Source organism: Accipiter gentilis, chromosome 3 (genome assembly GCF_929443795.1).
Source record: "Accipiter gentilis chromosome 3, bAccGen1.1, whole genome shotgun sequence".
In the NCBI taxonomy this organism is placed as follows: Eukaryota; Metazoa; Chordata; class Aves; order Accipitriformes; family Accipitridae; genus Astur; species Astur gentilis.
In genome coordinates, this window is record NC_064882.1 from 45,841,891 (window position 1) to 45,862,434 (window position 20,544).

At 51.1% G+C, this 20,544-nt stretch overlaps 1 protein-coding gene across 3 annotated transcripts in view; it reads right to left on the minus strand.

Annotated features, from left to right (window-relative positions):
* Positions 1 to 1,431: 1,431 nt before the first annotated feature.
* LZTS3 (leucine zipper tumor suppressor family member 3) overlaps positions 1,432 to 20,544 on the minus strand; it is a 54,972-nt gene continuing 35,859 nt past the window's right edge. For 2 of the 3 annotated variants that reach the window (XM_049791483.1, XM_049791474.1), the window contains exons 2-4: positions 16,255 to 16,743; positions 13,734 to 14,564; positions 1,432 to 10,836 (exon numbers count right to left, since the gene is read on the minus strand). In XM_049791483.1, the coding sequence (XP_049647440.1) occupies positions 10,126 to 10,836; positions 13,734 to 14,564; positions 16,255 to 16,704 (1,992 nt within the window). In that variant the 5' untranslated portion in view covers positions 16,705 to 16,743 and the 3' untranslated portion in view covers positions 1,432 to 10,125. The remainder of the gene's footprint in view (positions 10,837 to 13,733; positions 14,565 to 16,254; positions 16,744 to 20,544) is intronic. The other variant, XM_049791492.1, reaches the window with a different exon arrangement.

A 20,544-nucleotide genomic window follows, 5' to 3' on the forward strand; every position in this document is an offset into this window, starting at 1 on the left:
GTGTTGCTGATGGCACCTTATGCCTGGTCTGAGGGAAATTATTGAATCCCTGACACGCTTGTTTTGCCCTGGGAGGCAGCAGCTTTGTCATGAGAGAGCCAGAGACCTCTCTAGCAAAGCTGGTGTTGGGAAAAGTGCTGGGTTTGTTGGCGTTTTTTTAGAAAAATAATGCTGATCTGAATGTTGCTTTAATGTGACGCTGACAAAGCAGCTGGGGTGGGATTCGTTTGAGTGAAAAACCTGCAAACTGACAGGAGTTTTTGGGCATCGGGTTAACTCCCTGGTTGTGAGGGAAAGCAAAACAGCCTGGGGTCAGCCTGCAAAACCGCCTCCCTGGCAACGTCCTTCTGCCCACCCCAGCCATCCGGGGATCCAACAGGAATTTGGTGGTGTTGTCCTTCTGCCCACCCCAGCCATCCAGGGATCCAACAGGAATTTGGTGGTATTTAGACTGCTTTGTTTTATGCTCCTTCAGCAGCGTGAAGGACTCGTGCCAGGGAAGCAGCCCTGTTCCCCAACCGAGCATCAGGCTGCCCATGGGTGGACATCCCACGCTTCCCTGCCCCGTTCCCTGCAGCCTGGAGAGCAGCTCCCTCAAACCGGCTCCCTTCCCAAGCTCACAGCCCCAGCACAGCAGAGGTTTCTCTGGGCGGTGGCAGCCTCTGAGCCCCAGGGCTGGGGACACCACAGAGAGATGCTGCAGTGGGAGATGCGGCTGCTCCGAGCGAGGTCTTGGCGCGGGAGGGAAGGGGAATTAGCTCATGCCACTGTACCCACTACAGCTGGCTCCAGGGCCGTGCCTGGTGTCTCCACTTGGGTCTTGTCTTCCCCAGTGTGTCCTCACCTGAAAATCCCTCGGGTCTGAGCTTGGCTTGGGAGCCAGTGGTGGTAGGCTTGGGAGCAATTCAGTCACTTACACGAATGTTGGGAGGTCTTGGACATCGGCTGTGGGACCGGTGGAAAGCCTGTGTCTTTCTCAGTCAGTCTTGGGACATCCCCAGTGGCTCCAGACACACCCATGGGGATCTGAGCTACAGACTGGGGTGAGACCTTGAACACAGATATCTCTTCCAGCCCTGCGGCCACCACCATGGCCTTGCGGTGCTTGTTCTCAGGTGCTTGAAGAGCACGAGCAGCCCTTGTGCCCCAGGAAAGCAGGAATGGGGAACATCCCAGCTGGACACGGACACGCACCATGTCCCGCTCTGGTCCCAGCAACCTCCACCTCTCCCCTCCCGCTCTACCACACCAGGCTGCTCTCCATCCTCCAGGACGGGACCTATGAGAAAGCTCTTGTCTAGAGGGTGCTGGTATGTCCAAGGTGAAGTCTTCCCTGCAGTTCCCCAGCCCGGCTGCAGGTCCATCCCAAAATCCCCCACGGGACTTGCCACTTCTCCCACCCGCAACACAATCAGACAAACCACACAGTCGGGTTTTTAAAACGGGGCCTTTCTCCATTTTATTTTGCCCAATAAAAATCCTTCACAGTCAGGTAGAGATAGGAGAGAGAGAGATACGTATACATATAGATCTTCATATATATTTATATATATACATACCTCTGTACAGATATTTATATATTCACTGTAGAAAATCGCAAAGGCAGTAGCTCTTCACATCTTGATAACCCAATGGAAACATACAACAGACGAGCAGTAGATTGGGAAGAGTGGTATAGTTTTAACGAGAATTTCCAAAACGGATACACCTTTGCTGTACAAAAATCCCAGAATGCTGCGTTTTATCTCTTTCTTTTTCAACCCCTTGTCTTTAAATACACTGACCAGAGGCAAGGTCAAGACAATGGTGTTTGGAAGTGACCGGTGGACAGGAGAGACACCCAACTTTATGGAGTTATTTTTTAAATATTTTATTTTTGAAGTGTGTGTGTATATATATATATATATATATAATTTTTTAATTTTTTTTTTTTAATTTTTTTTTTGCAAAGTCTCATTAAACGCAGTTCAGAGAACCAGCAACAGTCAACGCAGAAACAAAACAGTAACGGAGTCGAGTTCAGAACACTTCTGGTTTGAATTCACAGTAAGAGCAGAGAGAGACCGAGGCGTCAAGAAACAAACAAGAGGAAAGAAAGCACAAGGCTGGGATTGAATTTACAGTCGGGTAGGTCCAAAACGTTGGACGAAGGGTCTAATGCAGAGGTCCTACACACAGACACGGCCTGCAGCTCACCCAGCAGTGGAGCGGCAGCAGAGAGCTCTGGTCGCTCCTCCGCAGGGCTTTTATTGCTGGTGAAATCAGACAGCAGGCTTGCTCGGGGGTGCCGGCTGGCCCAACCTGACGTTCTCCCATCGGGGAGCTGGGTTTTGGGGGGGATACCTATTGATCTGCTGGAGAACAGACGCAGAAGACAGGCGACGAAGCAACGTGCATCGATTTAGGATGAGGAAACCCTCACAAGCGTACTGCCCGGTGCAAGGCAAAGACCAAGAGGGATTCCTCTCGGCTCACAGCGTTTACCAGGTCCGAGTGAGTGCAAACGAAGACACCTTGGAGGAGCTCCAGCCCTGGGCTGGGGTCTGCGGGGACACCGCTGCGTGGAAAGGGACTGCATAGACACATTGGCCGGTTGTGCAGCATTTTTTTTACACCGGTGGTGGAACACTTCTGCACCGGTGGTGGAGCACTGCCTGCGCACGTTTTGCCCTCTTCAGCCACTGGAAGGGAACCCACGTGCCACCGATGCAGCAAAGGGGACCTTCTCCTCTGAGAGAGCTCCTAGGACAGCCTGGCTCTTCAGGAATGGCAGAGCCAGTGCCATGGTCTCCCACTAGTGTCTGGCTGTCACGGAACGTGACTCTGTGAGCTCAGATGCCCCGGGGGACCCAGCGGCTCCGACGTGGGTGAGCTAATGGAGAAGACCTGCTGCAGGGTCCCAGTAAGAGTCATGGGATGGGCACCAGAGAGGGACGGACCACACCTCCTGGGGACCCAGACTGGATATGGACAGCTTTGGGCTCTCCGGATGAATGGGAACCACCAAGCTCAAACCATTGGTGGTTATTTGAAGCCGTACTGGACCTTGCATCCCTTTCCGAAGGAGGAGAGCCCAGGGCTGGAGCTATGAAGGTATTCAAGGGGACATTGGCTTGCCTGCAGTTATCAGAGTTGGGAATAGTCCCTTTTGAATCACTCTAGAAAAACCTATTGCTTTGTGACAGAAATCAGAGACTTTCTGTCTGAGAAAACAGATCTGTAAACGAGCCGTGAAAACACAACCCTGCATGTCAGAGCTTGTCCCACGCTCCAGACCTGACCTGATCCCCTTCATTGGGAGAACCAGGGAGGAGGCTTATCCTGAAAATGGAGAAGCCCATTTCTGGTCTTGCCGGCAGTTGCACTGCCAGCATGGAACATCCTATTGGGAAGCCAACATCTGCAAACAGCTGGATGTGATCCCAACCACTCGATACACTGGGGACCAGGTGGCATGGGTGCTGCGTGCCCCTACAGACCAGGGATACTCATACACCCCTCACACCCCTGTCTTTTCAGAGGGTGGAAGGACCAGGGAAGCCCCAGAGGTGGCTGGGTGTGGTGGTGCGATGGTGTGAAGCCCCATGCAATGATCTCAAGTAATTGAATGTTCTTCAGCAAGAAGCAAGACTGGTTTTGGAGGTAAAGCAGTGCCGATCTAGCTGTTGCAGGAACGACGGAGAGAAGAAGTGAGGATCGGTAGCCTAGAAAGCTCCTCTGAGGGCAGGGTTGGGACATGCCACTCCCAGCGGGGGCTTTGGGCTTCAGCTCTGCTCGTTGAGACGTATCTGGGAGAGTTCTGGGAGAGACATTGACTGCTCCTGGGACAATGGGGATGGTGATGATCTAAAAGGAGGCAGGAGGGTCTGGAGAGCTGGGGCAGAGGAATAGGAGGGCACAGGCAACATGATGGAAAGATCCTCAGCAAAGGGTCTTGATGAAAAGTAACTCTATAAAGTGGCTTTCAAGGCTTAGGCTGAAGAGTTCCGTTAAAATAATGGCAAGTTGGACCTGCTCCCATCCAGGACAGAAGTGAGGGCTGTCACTGCATGTCAGCAGGCTTTCGTGGTCTTAGCGGGAATGGAGTGTAGAAGGCTTAGCACAGCTGGGGAGCAGAGGCACATGCCCAAGGTGCAGACCCTTCTGAGCACCCATCCACAGGAGCGCTGTGGGTGGAGGAGCACAGATCTCTCACTGACCCGTGCTCCACTTGCCAAGGCTGGGGCCAGGATCAGGAGCCTTCATGGAGCTCCCCAAGCAGGAGAAGCAAAGACCATGGTGCCCTCACCTTGGAAGGTGGTTCCCTGGTAAGGAAGGTGCTGAGGATGCCCTGGGGTGAGCTGGGGAGAGGACACCAAGGGGGCAGCCAGCAGGACCACAGCTCTCAGGATACACATTTTCCTGGGCAAGCCACACTGAGCCAGAACAAGGCTTTGACTGGACCCTGTAGCAACGTCTGCTGCTAAACTAGAGGAGACCTGTCGCCCTGAAGACAAATGTAATGGCTTGGCATGCATCCTCTCTTGTCCCCAAGAAAAAAGGGGAATTGCATCCATCCTGCCTCCTGGGAACAGACCCTGGTCCACACTCTCCCTGGGCAATGTGTTGGAGCTAGCTGGCACAGCCATGGAGGATACTGGTGTAACCAACTGGGGACAATCCGCTCACCCAGGAATTCCTTTCTATCCTGTCCTATCTAGCACAGGAAGGCCCCTCATGGACCTGCAAACATTCCCAGGTGTGACACAGGGAAATCCAAGCCCTCTCCTGTCCCCTGCCAGCTCTCATTCCCCTTTTCCAGCTCACACCAGCCTAATCCCTCCCCCGGAAAGCCAGGAGGCAGCTCCCAGCATGCAGCCCAACGCCCTCCAGAGATCTTTGGTCATGTTGCTCATGGGCTCGCCGTCTCGAGCAAGCTATAAAGTGCCACTGCAAGGGGCAGGAGTGGGGTGGGTCGGTCCTTTCCATGGGCAGAACTCATGGGCAGCAGGGCTCAAGGGGGGACACGGCTGGGAGCCACTGTCTGCAAGGGGTTTTTGGTGTGACATGAGGATGGGCAGAGGGGACTTCAACCTTAACCAGGGGACAATTGTAAATCCTGGCTCAGGATGACAGCAAGCATCAAAGCAGGACAGAGTGACACCAGGCTGTTCTGTCAGAACCAATCCCAAGTGGATTGCCTCCCTGGGAGGTGCTGAGCCCCCCCATTTCCACTGCAGCCAGCAAAAGCTCGGGGGGTGCTGAGCACCCTCCGTGTAGCGCTCAGCGCTCAAATGCAGTATCGGCTGCTACTGTCAGTCCCGCTCAGCAATATAGAAGCCACAGAGCTTTCTTGTCTCTTCATTTAATCATCGTATATACAGAGCTGGACTGTTATTTACATCCAAGTACACTTGTCTCCGCATAACGTAGCAGCATAAGGGCAACAATTCGATTCCTATCTTGAGTGCGGAAACCCCGAGGTGATCTCCCTCCGGCATGATGCCAGTGACAGCAGGAACAGTGCAGCTGGCTGCCACGAGACGGTGGCAGAAGCTAAGTGGGACTGTGTGAAACACAACAACGTGTAATGGTTGTGGTGTTCACCCTCAGGGTGAGACAGGAGTGCTGGCTACGTGAAGGGAACTAGCTCAGCTGGGTCAGCATCTTATAGCAACAGCAACCAACCTTGAAATGATGGTGGAACAAAGCAGCCCAACTCACAGCAGGTGGTAAGAGGGGCTGCTTAGACCTTCCCTGGCAGGATAGCCTGCTTAGTCCAAATCCTTATGGATGGAAATTGCTGGAGCTGATCGGTGTCCTCTATTTGCTTGTATAATGGCCATGTGGATATGCCTGGAGCAAGACTCAGTTGCCTGCACGTGGGTGATGTGCCACTAGAGGTGCCACAGGTCTTCCCACCACTGGCCTGGCTCTCCCATAGGTCTCGGATCATATTGGCCAGCCCCATGTATCAGGTATCCCAGAGCTTCTCTAATGTCTCTGGACCCCAGGTGTGGGCAACTGACCTGCGACCCTCGTGACCATGGCATTTTGCCAATGGCAAGTTAGAGATGACTTGTTTCAGGAGAGACACTAACCATGTGCAGGATTTTGAGGGCAGTACTTGGAGAATTACACGTCAGCCAGTACGTTACACTGAATTCCATCAGCTCCACGGCTGGCTGAGCAAAGGCGGAGGGGACAGCTGGGTTATGATCAAACCCAAACTCTGTGTTGAGTTTCATGGGGCAGAAACATTTTATCAGCCCTGCCTGAGCCTCCAAGAGGCAAGGTGTTAGCCTTCTTGGCCATTCCCTGGATATGTCATCAAAACGCCAGTCTGGCACCCCTTGGCTATCTTAGTCCAATGCTAAGACCCCAGGGCCTCAACACAGACCTAGCTTATGATGGGAGACTTCATCCAGTCAGTGGGTAAAAGTGTTAAATTCTGGAAAGACCTAGGTGAGCTCCCATCTGGGCCAGATCTGAGCACAAACAACAGCAACACAGGTGTCCCACCATCATTTTGCTCCATCTCTGCTGAGCAAAGGGCAGTCACCTGCAAGAGAGATGGGTCACCACCATGTGGCCACACAGTGCGAGCACATGGGAGAGGACGTGATGGGGAGCAGCGCATCCAGTTGTGGGGAGGATTCCTGAAGAACAGGAATCCTTCATGGCAGTTTGGCTGGGACACTTGCCAAAAACATTTGGGTTTTATGTCACCGTGGCATAGGGGGGTGGTTTCTGGAGGACATCTGAGTTCTTGGGAGATGCTGGGCAAATCCCAAGAGAGGGAGAACCACCAGCAGGAGCACAGCATCTTAACAGGCATCTGCAAGGCTCTTTGTCGCCCAGGTAATGGCCTCAATTGAGGTTGCTCAGATCTGGAGCGCAGCTCTTGATCAAAGTGATGCAGCGAAGAAGGTGGCGGAGCAAGTGTACCTTTCCTTCTCCAAGGTGAAAAATTCTCCTTGCCGCTCCTGCTCCATACCAAGGAGCTCTGCAGTCCCTGATGGATGCACTGTGAGGCCATTGAGTCTCTGGGCAGTCCAGCACCCTCCAGCAGTCAGACAAACCCCTATGCCTCCAGGTTTCACTGGGTCCTTCAAGACGCACTCATTCCTGACACCACTGCAAAAAAGGTCTAGGAAAAAGATGACGGAGCAAACCTGGCACGCTGGAGGGCTTGACTGACTGCTGCTGGCTGGATCTAGGTATATGGGGAGGCCAGACAAGCCCCTGCTTCTCCTGCCTGTGGATTAGCAAGGAGGTCTGGTGAGAAAGTGTCCCACAGGGCGATGCCATTCCTCTTGAGTGTTAACACAGCGGGGAATTGTGGTATACACCTCCGCAACAGCAGATCCTTGAGACTCAATCACTCGGGGTGTTCTTGAGCCACCAACTGAAAGGCTGGTTTCTGCGATGGTTAGTGGGAAACCAACCTGAACATCAGGGAGGCCAGGAGGAGCGAAGGTGGAAATGACCCTCCAGGTTATTGGACCCATCTTGTGGTGAGGACGCTTGCTGTTGGGTTTGCTTGTCACGTGGTGGCCTCAAAACCACCATACGACCATCTGAGCCTAAGCCTCTTGCCATTTCTCTATGCTTTGCCCATTTGCCCAAGGGCTGCAAAGCCCTTCAGAAGCACAGATGCCTCACAACTGCTTTGGGGAGGAGTGGGTCGTGGGTTTATCGGATGTGAAAAGAGAAGCAGAGAAAGACAAGATGACAGAGGACACCAGATCTCCAACCCCCGACATTGTGGGATGTTTGGCTCCATCTCGAAGGCCCAATGTATGAAATGGAGGAAGCTCTAGGGTTTGCCTGGCCAAGTGTACGTTTGCGCAGTGCATGTGGGTGTCTCCCTTGGCATGGCAAAGTCTGCTGCTGGGTGGCACCGGCAGGCAGCTGCACTCCTGCCTCGGTGGTGTGCACGGGCTGATGTGCAAGAGCGCTGGAGCACCTGCAGGATTCGTAGTGGGACTCTTCTCCACACCCTTCAGGGGTCAGACCTAACCTAGTCCCCCTTTCTATGGCTGGTCCTGGGAGAGGGGCTTAGCCTGAGCTGCCCTGGTGTTTTCCAGACTGACGGGTTGTGTCTTTCTCCAGCTCCAAAGGCGCAGGCAGAAGCAGTGGGAAAAGACATGTACCATCAACTGCGACCTTGAAATGCTCCGGTCTCATTGCACATCTCCATTTTCTGGGGCTCCAGGGATTGCTGCCAGTCACCAACAGCTCCTGCCCAGTAATATTGTCTGTTGACCTTGGCTGGAGGATGGTGGGACTGACTGAAGTCTCCTCTCTCCTTCTCAGCTTTTTTGCTCAGTCTGGAGCTCACCACAACATCTGTTCCCAGCTTGAAGGTCAGACCTGGTGATGGGGAGGGGGAGCTTTTGAGGAAGGGAACGTGGAAAATTTGTAGCTTCAAGGCTTTTGTTTGGAAGGTCTTCAGCCCCTCAACATCCTGAGGTTCTTCCTTGCTATGCACATGAAATGTGATCTGGCCAAACTCTCCCTGGAGTCACCTCACAGACATTCCAAGACTTCCCGGTGCTAATTCTAGCTTTGTTATTCTAGCTGCTCTCTAGGACAAGGAGCTGAAATTCCCACTTGCGTTGATCCTTTGGCCCCTGCCCAGTCAGTGCAGACTCCACTTTGCAACATTTTTTTTTTCTCTTTACTGTGAATCATGGTTAAAAAGTGTTCATGGAAGGGGGACTCAAACCCACTTTGCCCACCTTTTCAAGCTGAATGCTGGTTTTAGATGCCTGCACCATTCTCAGTGATGTGCGCTTAGGATTTGGTTATTATTCTGCCAGGGCATAAGCACTTGCGTGATCTTAAGTATTTTCCCTTCTTATGACTGCTTTCATGCTCAGAGTTAGTAGCTGAATATTTTCGTAAGCTAGGCCTGCGTTATCTATGTCCCTGGAATATGTGGTGCCACGTGGGATTACTATGGGTGCTCTTTGAAATGGCTGTACTGAAGGCTAACGCTCACCCTGTTGCAATCTAGTGGTAATGCTGATGTGTGCTCACTGCAACTCCCGAGTGAGGCTCGGATGCCATTTTTTAAGTAGACCCTGGACCAAGAGAGCGCACCAAAGCATCACTGGTTTGGGAATGGGGTAGCACAATTGCTCATTGTTGGGGCAAATTGCTAAAGCTTCAGTTTGCATAAACATCCCGCAGATTTGAAGGCTTCCCCAAACCTTGATTCCATTGACTTTGGGAAGTAAGAGGGCTCTTGGGAAGGCAGACTAGCTTGGATTTTTTCTTGCTGTAGCCAGCTTGAGTATATGGTAAGAATAGGGGGACCGAGGTGGAGGTGGGAGGGTGTTTCTGCTCCCAGGTTGGTCACAACCCAGGAGAGAAATGGAACTGCAGAAGGAAACCACAATGAAATGAAAACGCAGCATATGTTAAGCTCTGCTGAGCCTCCAAAGGGGCTCCTGCTGGGCAATCATTCCTTGTTGGCTTCTGTTACCAGAACAGGCTCATCCTGCTCCTCAGGGATGTCTTAACCTCCTGCAACCGTGGTAGCCGTGGGCTGGCAAGAGGGAGTCATCTGGTAGAGATATGTCTGGTTTCACTGAAATCAGTGGCCAACCTCCCACTGACTTCACTAAGACCACCGTCTAGACAGGATACTTGATGCAGAACAGTGAGTTTGCTCATGATCCCGAGAGCTTTGCTCCATTAGCCAATGTGGCTAAAAATGCCCTGAAAAAAACCTGCCACTTTGAACTGTTTTGCTGCACGTAAATGCTTCAAAAACCAAAGAAACCAAATACAACTCTCCAAAACAACCAACCGAAGAGGGATGAATTGTAGGAGAGGGGATGGCAGCCTCTAGCGAAGTAACAGTCACGGCAGATTACAAAAGAGCCAATTGACCCTCACCAGCTGTACTAGGAAAAAAACCAAAAGAGATGTCGCATTATCGATAGAAAAACAACGCACATCCACAGTTATTTTACCTACAGAGCACAGAAGTATAGAGTAAGGGTGATGGAGCTTGGTGCGAGCAGACTAACGCCGCTCCCACGGTAGCGTATTATCCTTCGGAAGATCACTGGCTTGAGTAGGTAGTACATGCACAGCAATAAAAAAATTACGTTGTATTGTCTTGGTCCCACCTCAGATCTCGGTGGACTCTATTCGCTCCAGTCTGGAGGGAGTCCATGTTTTTTTCTCCTCGGTGTGCGGGGGACTGGTGGCCTTCGTGTTCATTTCGTTCACCTTGTGCTCCAGGAGCTGGTTCTTCTGGTACATCTCCACGTAGTTCAGTTGCAGCTGCTTCTGGTACTTGATGACTTTCTCCTTCTCTTCTTGCCACGTGCGCCGCTCCTCCTCGAAGTCCATCACCTGCTGCTCCCGCTGCTGCCGCTCCAACTTCAGCTCTGTCTGGAGCCGCTCCACCTCCTTCCGCAGTGTGTTGACGCTGTCCTCGCTCTGCCGCTGCATCTTGGCTTCGTCGCTCTCGCAGGCCAGCGGGTCCCGCAGCTTCTCACCGAGCTCCCCACCGAAAGGTCCTGGAGGTCCCATGCTGGCAAGTGTCCGCTTCAGGCCGGAGACCTCCAGCTCACAGTGGTTCAGTTTTTCCCTCAGCACCTGGACCTCGCTCATCTTCCGCTGCAGCTCACTCTCACAAATCTCCAGGTTGACACTCTTGGAGCTGTAGGAGTCCTTCAGGGTGAGGATCTGCTCCTCCTTCTCCCGTAGGAAGTTCTTACCTTCCTTGAGCTGTGTCCGCAGTCCCACGATCTCGTTCAGCTTCTGGGAGACATCTGCTTGGGAGTCCTTCAGCTGCTGTTTGAGCAGGGAGATCTCACCTGCCTTCTGGCACACCTATGGGGAGAGCATCCGTGAGGCAGGAGGAAGGCAGTGAGGAGCCACCACCGCTGCTTGTCCCCCGAGGCTCAGGTAAGAGAGGGGACAGCCAGCGACGCTGCTCAAGGACTGAGTTCCAGCCTTCACCAGGACCCAGACCATGCCAAAGACCTAAAAGTTGTCCCCACATTTGTGGGGGAGGTTTGGTGTTTCTTCCTGGCTCTCAGGGACCTGATGCTGTTTGTAGCTGGAGCTGACCAAACAGTTAAGCTAAGCGGTGTGGTCCTCACCAGTGGTGAGCAGGCACTGATGCTTCCATGCCTTCATCTTACTCACCTAACCACAAGCTTGTGGTGCCTGACCCCAAACCCTCTGAACTCAGCAGGAGTTTTCCCGCTGACCTCAATGGGATCTGGACCTTGAACAAGCCTGAAACAGAAACATCTCAGACCCAGAGACCACCCGGGCTCTCCCTGAGCACTGGTAGGGTAGGACAGGACACAGAGACAATAGATATTACTTACTTGTCCTATGCCTTTTTTCTTCCCAAAGACTCCTAAAGAACCCAGCTGACTAAATTTTAGGGTTCACTTCACTGGGGACAGTGCAGGGACTGGTAGCTATTTAATTCTTTTGGGGCAGGGCATGAAGAGTGGCAGCCCCTCTGCCAAAGATCAAGGAGAGAGCTGCAACCCACCCTTGCTGAAATGGGACTACCATGCAACTGTCCTTGGGCACTGGACTGTCAGGTTTCATCCTGACCGGCTCAAGTCTCACCCATGTGGTAGGGTACACAAGCCCAGTGGAAATACCCTTGCTCCAATGTGTATTTGCATTACGTAGGTGTCACCATTCGGTATGACACTCCTCTGCACCTGTGTAGTCCACCAAAGGTGACAGTTGCACGAATAGTTGTAGGTATTGGAAGTGAACCATAAAAATGACCAAACCCTCATTTTCCCATGAACTCCAGGGTTTTCAGGGCTCTGCGCTGGCAGATCTGCTCTGTCTACTGTGGACGACTGCAGAGACAAACAGTCCCTACCTACGCTGGCAGGAATGTAGGCTGGGGAGTAGCACCAAGGAACCATCAGTGATCAGAGGGGGTAGGCGTAATTAAAAATAGGCTTGGTAGCCACCTCCAGACCAGGGTGTCCTGTCCTCCTGAAGCTCCTGTCTGTTGTCACACATGAAATGCTTGGCCTTTCCTCCCTCCTGCAGTGCTTGCAAGGTCCCTTGCTGCTCCGGTCCAGTTGGGTCAGTGTTCCTCAGACAAACTCTCCTCTCCATTGCCTTCATTGCAACCTCCACCTTTCTGTGCTATAGAGGGCTTGCCTGGTACATAGTGTTGAGCAAGACCTTGAAGCTCAGCTATCGGGACAGTCTGGTGCTTACTACAAATGGCTAAAGAGCTAGGAGACGTACGTACCCAGAGTCTCCTGCTGCTACCTACTGGTAGCAACCTTCCCTGGAGCTGACAGCCGTGGTGGTTCCCCATGCAGACCTAACTCTGTGACTCCCCACATCCACACCAGCACTTGCCTGCAGCAGATGCAGAACTGTGTCACGCTGGTTTAGGTGTAGTTAAAGTGGCATAGTTACTGCCTAGCTAGAAAAACTGCACAATTTACTGGAAGTGCTCTCCGTGGGCTAGCTCTTCCCAAAAGGCAGAGAAATACATGATGAGGAACAGCTTGGATAGGAATCAACTTACAGGTTAAAACACTTAAATTTTGGCCTCTACTTGGGTGCTGTGGAGATCTAGGCAATACAGTCCATGGAGCCTGGAGAGCAAGTCAACGAGTGTGGGTGCCTACAAATTTTAGGTGTCCTGATCCACAAGCTGAGTCCCTGTCTTTACATCGGTATCACTGGGTTAGCTGTTGCAGAGAGAACTGTAGCAGTAAAGCAAATAATCAAAAGCCCGTCTGCAGTTTTGCTGGTGCAAAATTGGGGAACTTTCCAGACCTAACTTCTTGGAAGAAACAAAAGACCTGGGCAGAGCAGCTGGCCGAAGGAGACATCGTGCGGCACAATGCAGCCTGCTTGTTCTGGGATGTAACTTGCAGAGATTTTACAGCAAGCCTCTAATAAGCTCTGCTGAACATCTGCAAATAGCATATTTCAGAGCCTAATTAATCCCAGCTTCATTGACTTTCCATCAGGATTAGCAGAATAGGGTCTTCTTGATTCTAGAGCTACATGTTGCCTCTGCACTCTTAATAAATTTAAAGTTTCTAGCCAGTCCATGGAAGGATTAAAATTCTTCACATGATCAAGCTGAAAAAAAATATGTTAGTACTGGCTATACAAACAGACTTTGATAAAATGTTCTAAAAATAGAAACAGCAGAAAAATATGTAAGACTCAAAAGGAGAACTAGAAAGAGGAATTTGCCTTTCAGCCTTTTAAGAGAGATAAACTTATTAGCAACTGGAAACTGTGTTACAATGGAAAGAATGAGGTAGACTTGGCTATCGGTATCATTCTTAGCTCACTTGCTTTATATCTTAAATAAAAAAAGAAAATCAAATATTTGAAAAGCAGTTTCAAGGTTTGCCCAAACGCAGATGTTAGAAGAATTTAATTAAAATAGGCTTAAACTCAATTTTGGTAGGCACAAATACCTGTATGGAAAGATCTGTATTCACTGAAACGGAATTAAAATGTCACACATTGGGAAGCCACCTTATTGATGAGCACAGGAGGTGTACACAAAAAGTTCCACTCAGTTTAAACTACAGGCTTGGGGCTCAGACAAATGAAGAGGTGACTGAAGTGTCATCTCTTACCTGGAGGCCACCAACCCGTATCCATTGTCTGTGGGGTCCACATAGGGCAAAGGGGAGGTACTTTGGGTTGTCAGAGCCCTCAGTGAAAACCTCACTCAAGGTCTGCTACAACAAGGCTCTTACCTCCCACTTGGTCTCTTCAATCTTTGGGAGAAACTCAGCCTGCTCCTTCTTGAAAGCCACAAATTTCTTCTCCAGCTCCTCTCGTTGCTGGAGGAGTTGTCCCATATCATCTTGGAGTTTTTTTTTCTCCTGCTGGAGCTTGAAGATTTGGAGCTGCAAGGCCTGCTGAGCCCGCTGCGCCTTTTTGGAGACCTGTTGCAATTTGTTGGCATAGTTTTGCCTCAGGTCCTCCATTTCCCTCTCCCAGATCTTCTGCTTCTCCTCGAATACTTGGAAGATGGCTGCCTCGCTTTTGTCCAAGTTCCTTCGCATCTGGAGGACCTCCTGCTCCTTCTCCCACAGCCGGTCTTCCAGGTCTTGGATGATGTCGTCTGTTGAAGGCGAGTGGAAAGGCATCGTTTCGTTGAGATGGTTCAGTCTGTTGAACGAAGAGGTGCTCTTGCTCGAAGACCGCCCGCTGTCTGAGGTAGATATCCCGTTGTATCCCACGATGTTCTTGTCCACGTAAGTGGTGCCGATGCGGTTGATGTGGCTCGTGGAGGCGCTCATTGGACCCACATGCTGGCTGTAGCCTGTCCCGTACGTGGGCAGGCTCGTTAACGAGTTACGGCCTGAATCCGAAAGGCCCCCCACTTGGTTTGTAGTCCTGTTAAGGCTGCTCTTGTCGAGTCCACTTTTCGGTGCGGACGGGCTATTGCTGTTGGCATGGTTCAAGCTCTTTCTATTCTCTGTCACTCCGTTGCTCTGCGGCGGGCAGAGGTTCTGCATGGAATGGAAGTTTTTAGGAACTACTGGTTTAAAGGCTGAGGGTCTAACTAAGGGCTCATTGCTCTGCAAAAGGAAAAAGGACCACGCATCAAACATAGCAGGAAGCTTGGTAACAGCACACAAAAGAGACACAGCAGCACAGGATGGGGCTGGTGGAGCTAAGACGTTTTGGCCTAGCTCCGTATTTCTCGGCCTTATTACACCCTGGACTACTTGGGATTTAACATGAGGGACCTGTGGTCACTCATAGGGCAACACTTTTTTCTTCCCTTGCCCCAGCTGAAAAAAAATAAATCTTGACTCACCCCAAATCATCGTGATTTTTCCCTAGAATACTCCTTGGGTCCTCTTAGTGGTCTTTGCAAAGAAGGAGGGCTGCCACCTGCCTACCAGACCTGATCAAAACAACTCTTTGATTTTGGCAGATTATATTTTGACGGACTTCTAGTGTTGAGGGTGCATTGCCCATTTTCTGAAAACTGGACTGAACCCTTGGATTAGCAGCCAGTTTGCCCCAGGAGCATCACATTTCCCTCCTGCCGGCAATCATCTCTCCCCTGTGTGGCCATCATGCCCTGCTTTTGCTCAGACAGGAGTAGGTAGGAGCTGTGACCCCAGCCATTGCTGGCCCAAGTGCAGCAACACCAGGCAAGGAACATGCTGAAGCTGCTCTTCATTTGAATGTTTGTGTTTCTGTGGGCATAAGCAGTGATGGGGGGGGGGGAGAATGGACCACAGCTGTAAAGGATTTAGAAAGGATTTTAAAACCTTGCACATTCCTCACCCTGTGAATGCACCTACAGAAACAAAATTTTCCTCCAAATGGGATTGAGTCTACCCTATTACAGGTTGGGCTTCAGGTGAAAATTAGCCCAGAGGAAGCCGCTTAGTATTAGCAAAGATGTTTTGAAAAATGCCTTCCAGGAGAAACAGAATGAGCCCTAGTGAGCAGGCAAGGTTGGACACCAAAAACCTGGCACCTGGTATGTGGGACTAAGATGGACTACAGGGGCCAGTGGATTAACAACCCGGGAGACAAGGCCACTGAACGCTGCAGAAATAATACGGCACAAGGCAGCATTCTCAGGACACAAATTATGGAAAACGCTGGAGCAGAGCAGCAGGCTACATAAACCACCGCTGGCTCTGGGGCTCTGCTCCTCCAGGCCTGGGAGGTGTTTGCCCCCAAAGCCAATATAAGCCACGAAGACTGGGCTTGGATGGGCGATAACACTTACAGGGGTAGTTTTCAAACCTTGTCAACTTGTCCCTCACAAGAGGCACTGGGATTTTGAACAAATGCTCATAGCTGCTTTCAAACAATCCCTTTTGGTGGCAGTGGGCTGTTGGAGATCGTCTATAAATGGCACAAAACTTAGGAGTAGGACTCAGGTGCTGGACCTAGTGAAATGAGAGCCAACTCCAGCTCTCTCCGTGCCAGTCAGGGAGGTAGGCCTGGCATCTCACATAGGTTGGAATAGCCAGTGACTTAAATACAGCCTTAAATGAGCTGGAAACTTAGCTGTGGAAGACTTGTGATCATGCTCTTGGGTTCCTCCAGAACTAATATGCCCCTTCGCTCAATCTCTTGAAAGTAATAAAAACTGTATTATCTGTACATAAGAATGATGCCATCTACATACTAAGAATTAGACTATCTCTCAGGATTGCACCGTTGCCCAAGGCTTCCTGGTCTGTGTTTTTAGAGATGTGCCACATTCATCAAGCTGCTCCCAGAGGTGGGGATTCTCACCTGGTCTAGTTTGCCGGAGATTGGCAATATCTTTGGTGGGTTACTGGGCTCTCGGTATTGGGGAGGAGGTGGCATGTTCTTCTCGTTGTTGGTGGTCACGTTCCCACAGATGTCCATCTTCACCTTCTCGCTCTTGCGCAGGTCGCCGTTGATGTAGAGGGAATTGGAGACCTTCTCCGATTTGTATGTCTTCTCCTCGCCGGAGTAGCGGTTGGAGATCTCCCGTGTGGAGTACCCGTTGCGAGACCCCTCTGTCTGCCGGCCACTGCTCTGTGTCCGGGTCCCCACGCTCTTCATGGCGAACTCTTGGTCATTGGCAACTCCGCTGCCCACGCTCCCCATGGTGCTCTGGGAGATGGGTTGGGATGGCCGGGGAGCAAAACTGTGGAAGTTCTCCGGGCTGGGGTAGGTCGGGTCACTAAGAACGGGCAGCGTCTCTAGCGTGGCCATGGCAGCGCAGAGGTGAGGTGGAGGCACAGGTCAGTGGCACTGGGAGAAGGAGGAAAAGGAAAGGACTGTTAAAAGAGACGCCTTTTATCTACCATACCCTTTGCAGATTGGCATCATGCAGAGATGAGCAAATCCCTGGGTTGGGCGATGAAAGGACAGAAGCTGTCATGTCTCAGTATATGGTATGGAGCAGACGATGGGTCTGTCCTCCTCTCCGTGACCCCCCAGTCCCCCTTGGAGGAGCAGCGTGCACTGGTCCCCCAAATCCCACTCACTGCTATGTAAAAGAGCTGGTCTTAAGCCTCTCAGTCCAAGGGTTGGGTGCTCCCAGGGGAGGGGGTTGCTTGGGATTTAGAAGGCACAGCTCTACAGCATCAGTTGGACACGACCATTTGCAGTTCCCAAGCTTGAATTATTTCTGTCACTTTTCCCAGGTTTGAACAAGTTTGTGTGGCCATGGGATGGAAGGTTTCCAGCCCTGGTCCATCTGTAGGCTCACACACTACTGCTCCCTCCAGCTCATCCCTTAAGGATGATTCAACAGGGCTTAAGCAACACACGTCCCATCTCTTCCTTGGGAGTGTTGTCCCATGGACTTGAGCTTTTAAAAAGATGCTTTTGTCCCAGTGTCACCCTAAATTTCCTTTTAAACCTTTATTCCCCTACTCCATTTTATTGTTACCTAGGCTGTGTCTTGGATTGGCCAAAACTAGGCCATGGGAAGTGGATAACATGCAGATGATGGTTTTAAAAATTGGGACCAGTCCTCACATGTCTGCGTGCTCTTCCTCAGCTCCATCACCATCACAAACCCCAGTCCAGTGATTTCAGCTCTGGCTTCATAGGCGCCCAGGCCTATTCACATCTGTGTTTTGGGGAAATTCTCCAAATACTGGTGGTTGCATTGGCGCTGAATTTATTATCAGCTTAGGCAGTCAAGGTCCAGAGCTACCGGTGCTAAGACAGGATTCACAAGGGGACAATTTATAACTTTCTAAAAGGCCTTTTGACAGTCACTTCTGAAAGTCCCAGCTGAAAATCAAGCTGTTTCTGTAATCTTGGACTCAGAAGTAATGGATCTGGTCTGCATTGCCCCACTACACGCCCCGAGGGTGGCAAAGCCTCTGCAGTCATGTCCCAGCATGGACTGGGACTAGGGAAAAAAACCCCAACATGGATTTATTTATCTCAACAGAACTTCTTTAGTTAAAAAACCCTTGGGTTTTCCCTGATTGGTGTATCCATAAAATATGAGTGTTGGGCCCGCAGGTAGGGGAGACGGAGAAAATCCCCCTTTCAGTGGGGTTTTCCCTCTTCTTGGGGTAGGGATGTTAAATCATCCCTCCCCAAGTAAAGCAGGAGAGCTGGGTTTATTTCCCTGGAGAGCTAGCTTAGGTCTAGAGCTCAGCTCCGATGTGGTGTCTCATGGGGTCTTGCTATTTGCACTAATAATGCAATGGAAAAAAAATTTGAAAGGTTAAAGCAGGGTCTGTGCTGCTTGACTTCACTGTTATTAAATTGCATTTCTGGAGGCTTCTGCCAGGCATGCTGCCTGTAGCCTCCTCCCTTTTTCCAGCATCCTGATCGTCTCATAGAACGCTGCCCTGTCCGAATTATGGCCTGAGTGTCATGGGGCTGGTGGACAGACATGGCAAATGGCTGTGCCGGAGGGAGAGGACACAGAGCTGATACCCACAGTGAGCTGGCAGAGCTCCTCTGGGGCAGAGCGGGGTATGGAGGTGGTCACAGAGGGAAAAAGTGGTTTAAGAAGGTGCTCTGGTGAAAGCCACCATCCCAGCTGAACTCCTGTTGAGGTGTGAAGGAGCCTCCACGGTCTGGGACACACTAGATGTGCCCCATCATGGACAGGGGACAAGGCAGCTGTGAGGCAGAGGAGGATGCGCCTGGTGGTGTAACCTTCTCCATCCCCTTGCGCATCACCCCACCCAAGGAAGGACCCCAGGGGACTTGCCCCGCTGAACCACCGGCAATATGAAGCGATGAGCGTTGGGTAGATGTTTTGTAGTCACTGCTCATGACCTTCCTGCAGCTTGCACCTCTGTCCCCCAACAGAGGCGTCTCCACGTCGCTCACTGGTTGAGGTCTAAAGACTGAGCGGCAAACAAATATCACACGAGCATCACACGGTGCGGCGTGGGGACAATCAGAACATGTAAATGTTTATCAGTCATAAGTAACAAAACCTCCACCAGTAGAGAGGAGTGTCTGGGTCTGGTCACGCATCTGGTGTGCGGCATTTGGACACATCTCTCTCCAACACACTGAGCAGGACTTAAGGGCTGATGACCCCATTGGACCCCACAGGCACTTTCCAAAGAACAATGCCATAGACGGTTCATGTGTTCACGATGCCCAGGGATTAATCTAGGTGCCTGCTGGGCACCTGGAGACTAGGTTGGGCTACGGAGCGATGAGGAGGGATGGAGGACACCCACCTGAAGCCACACTCAACCCACAGTGCCTTTGGATTTTATTAATCAAGGGAAGAGTTTTTGTTCTGCTAATTTAGGAATAACCTGCCTTTCAGTGACTTTGGGATCTTTATAGGCTGTGTCTGTTTTTTATGGGACACCAGCTGCCGTGGGAGGGATGTGCTGGAAGGTCTCAGCTGCGGACAAGGGAAAGGCAGCGGCCGCATCGCCTCCATGCAGTGGTCCCCAGCCTCGCTCAGCCGACGGAGGAGAAATCCAGGTTACCTTTTCTTCACTGGGTAAATTCCACAGTGACATTTACATTGACTTTCTGAGGTGAGGATGAGGTCACTGGAAAGTTTGATCCTTCCAAAAAAAAAAAAAAAAAGCCAACACAACAACAAGGAGTATGAACTAGGGAAGACAAATGTCCTTAGTGGGGCGAGAACCACAGCCTGGGCAGAGTCGTGGCAAAGTCCTCCAAGACACCTCAGAGGAAGGTGCCTGCTCAGCCCCATGGCATCTCCATCGGTGGTCTTCACCGGCAAATTATTGCAGCCTTTCTCTGCCCTTGGGGATCCCCAGGCTCCCAGGTGGTGGTTTCCACATCAAGGAGGCTTCTGCTTAGGGCCATGTCCCACACCCACTGGGATATTGAGCCGGTGTTCCCGTTTGGTGCCAGCAACCCAAAACCAGGGTGGAGGTTTTAGGCGCATTCTCGGGATGAGGGATCCAAGCTGCACTGCAGGGGCAGATTCTGAAAATGGACCTTTTTCTATGGGTTTTTTTTTTCTTTTAACTGGGAGTCATCCAAGAAAATATTCTGAAAAAAATGGTTATTAGCTTATGTTTACTGTAAACCCGCGATCTGATAAACAGAGCATACGGACAAGCATTACAAATATGTTCTTAAGGAGATTCCAGAAGTGCCAACAGATCCCTGACAGTACATCTTTGTTTGCCAAAAAGGGCCATTTTTTTGAGAACAGCTCTCGCTTTTGTATCTTCCAGCCAGCTCCAGTTCCCAGTCAGGTTTTACCTCAGTCATTCCCCAGGTGAACTGTGAAATCAAGTTTTGAGCACGGCAAGGTAAGGAATAACACTGCCATGCTCTGGCACAGAGCTGGAGGGTCAGTTTTTTTCCTTCCAGGTTTGGATGAATGCATGATTTAAAAACCTCCCCAGGACATTTCTCCTGCTTAAATCTCATAACTGCCTTCCTCCCGTGGGAACACGAGCTAAAATTGAGTTTACGGGTGTTTCCCAATGAGGGAAACAAGGATGCTGAGCCTGACAGTCCATGAACACGGGGGGCTGAGGGAAGCTGAACGGCTCACCTTTACCAGCATCTCCCATGTCTGTCCTTTAGAAGGAAAGAGGAGTCATCTCCAAGCATGGCTGGGCTTGG